This window comes from Lichenostomus cassidix, unplaced genomic scaffold, assembly GCF_008360975.1.
Source record: "Lichenostomus cassidix isolate B80296 unplaced genomic scaffold, HeHo_3.0 HiC_scaffold_46, whole genome shotgun sequence".
NCBI lineage: Eukaryota > Metazoa > Chordata > Aves > Passeriformes > Meliphagidae > Lichenostomus > Lichenostomus cassidix.
Genome location: NW_028147597.1, coordinates 2263654 through 2265925, shown reverse-complemented (window position 1 = coordinate 2265925; position 2272 = coordinate 2263654). Strand labels below are relative to the sequence as shown.

The window sequence follows — 2272 nt, the reverse complement described above, 5'->3', positions numbered from 1 at the left end:
CCCAGCAAGGTTCATCACAGACCATTCACCATCTGATGGGCACTGGCCACCAACAAGCAAAACCTGACCCAGACCTGAGTCCCCTGAAGGCCACACTGGGACCCTGATCTTATCCCACTGAGCCCTGGGACAACAAGGAACACAAGGAGCCTCTTGAGAGTCTGTTCCTTGGGCAAGTTCCTGAGAGAGACTATGGAGGGAGAGTGAAGCCTCCCTGCAGTGCCCTCAGGAGATGCCCTTTGCTGCTGGAACTGCTGTGGTGGAGCCCAGCTGTGTCCCTGCAGTGCCCATGGCCTGTCCCTGCCTGTGCTCACAGCACAGACACACAGCAGGGCTGTGACCAAGCTGCCAGAGCACTCAGGCCTTACATACACAGAAGGGCTGGGAAGGGGAGTGTGGAGTTGGGAAGAGCAGATGTGGGAAGAGCCAAGGCCATTGTCCCTGGCTGTGCTGCTGTGCTGGGAGTCTCTTCCCTCCACCTCTGCTCACAGGCACTGCCCCTGCAGAGAGAGAGAATGGCTCAGGAAGCAACTTGGACACACCGGGCAGAGCAGGACAATTTATATTACATAAATGAACAGGCATCATGGCTCCCCAATGTCTCTGCTTAACACAAGAAAAGCAATTACTGATGTAGCAATATGATCAAATGACTAATGAGATCCCTTTATTGAAAACAACACAAGGAAAAAAAAAACCCAAAAAACCCCAACCAAAGACAACAACAAAAAAGACACATAGCAAAAAGCTGTCTGGGCCTATAAAGAGTTACATGCTGAATGGTATGCAGGAGAAATCAGGCACTTTATTGTTTGACTACAAAATGGTCATTTTCCTCAGGGCATTCTTGAGCCCCTGGTTCCTCAGGCTGTAGATGAGGGGGTTCAGTACTGGAGGCACCACTGAGTACAGAACTGACACTGTCAGATGCAGGGATGGGGAGGAGATGGAGGGAGGCTTCAGGTTGGCAAAAATGCCAGTGCCGAAAAACAGGGAGACCACAACCAGGTGAGGGAGGCATGTGGAAAAGGCTTTGTGCTGTCCCTGCTCAGAGGGGATCCTCAGCACAGCCCTGAAGATCTGCACATAGGAGAAAACAATGAACACAAAACAACCAAACCCTAAACAGACACTAACCACAAGAAGCCCAAGTTCCCTGAGTTTGGAGTGTGAGCAGGAGAGCTTGAGGATTTGGGGCACTTCACAGAAGAACTGGCCCAGGGCATTGCCATGGCACAGGGGCAGGGAAAATGTATTGGCTGTGTGCAGCAGAGCATTGAGAAAGCCACAGGCCCAGGCAGCTGCTGCCATGTGGGCACAAGCTCTGCTGCCCAGGAGGGTCCCATAGTGCAGGGGTTTGCAGATGGACACATAGCGGTCATAGCTCATGATGGTAAGAAGACCAATGTCTACTGAAACAAAAAAGACAAACAGGAATAGCTGTGCAGCACATCCTGAGTAGGAGATGTCCTTGGTGTCCCAGAGGGAATTGTGCATGGCTTTGGGGACAGTGGTGCAGATTAAGCCCAGGTCGCTGAGGGCCAGGTTGAGCAGGAAGAAGAACATGGGGGTGTGCAGGTGGTGGTTCCAGGCTACGGCGCTGATGATGAGGCTGTTGGCCAGGAGGGCAGCCAAGGAGATGCCCAGGAAGAGGCAGAAGTGCAGGAGCTGCAGCTGCCGTGTGTCTGCGAATGGCAGGAGGAGGAAGTGGCTGATGGAGCTGCTGTTGGACATTTTGAGCCTCTGGCCATGGGAACCTGTTCAGGGAGAAAAGGACAGTGAGAAGTTAGGCGAGACATTCCTGAGCAATGTCCCAGCCCTTTCTCCCAGCCCTGCCCCTCCGACTCTGTTTCACCCAATTTCCCTTTTCTCAGAGCTCTTCCTCCAGCCCCATGCCTGCAGCTCTGCTGGGATCTGGCCCTGTTGCTGTGACAAGCAGTGGCTCTGCCCATGGACACCGAGGAGTCAGCTCTGCTCTGCAGCAGTTTGGTCATGGGAATGGGGGACAGGGACCAGTCCTGGGTTGGACTTCATCAGACCAAACTGCCCCTAAGGCAGAGGAGCTTGGCAGCATCTCCTGTCCCAGGGCTGAGGAACAGTGACAGCCAAAGGCAGTTTGAGAGGATTTCCTGCTGTGCTCAGGGAGAACAGAGAGAACTGTGCAAGGCAAGAGGATTGGCTGTAACTCAGTGAAGGGTGAGGGGAGCTGCTCTGGTGCTCCATCTGTTCCCAGCTGCCCTTTCTGAGATCAAGGGCAGTCCCTGTGTTCCCC

At 53.7% G+C, this 2272-nt stretch overlaps 1 protein-coding gene across 1 annotated transcript; it reads right to left on the bottom strand.

The window, feature by feature from the left end:
• Nucleotides 1–682: 682 nt before the first annotated feature.
• LOC146421950 (olfactory receptor 14J1-like) lies at nucleotides 683–1751 on the bottom strand. The gene has a single exon (XM_085046940.1). The coding sequence runs from the start codon at nucleotides 1732–1734 to the stop codon at nucleotides 817–819; it is 918 nt and encodes a 305-aa protein (XP_084903066.1). The 5' UTR covers nucleotides 1735–1751; the 3' UTR covers nucleotides 683–816.
• Nucleotides 1752–2272: the final 521 nt, after the last annotated feature.

Coding starts and splice junctions, on each gene's coding strand:
- LOC146421950 (XM_085046940.1), bottom strand. CDS start 1,734: ATGTCCAACAGCAGCTCCATCAGCCACTTCCTCCTCCTGCCATTCGCA.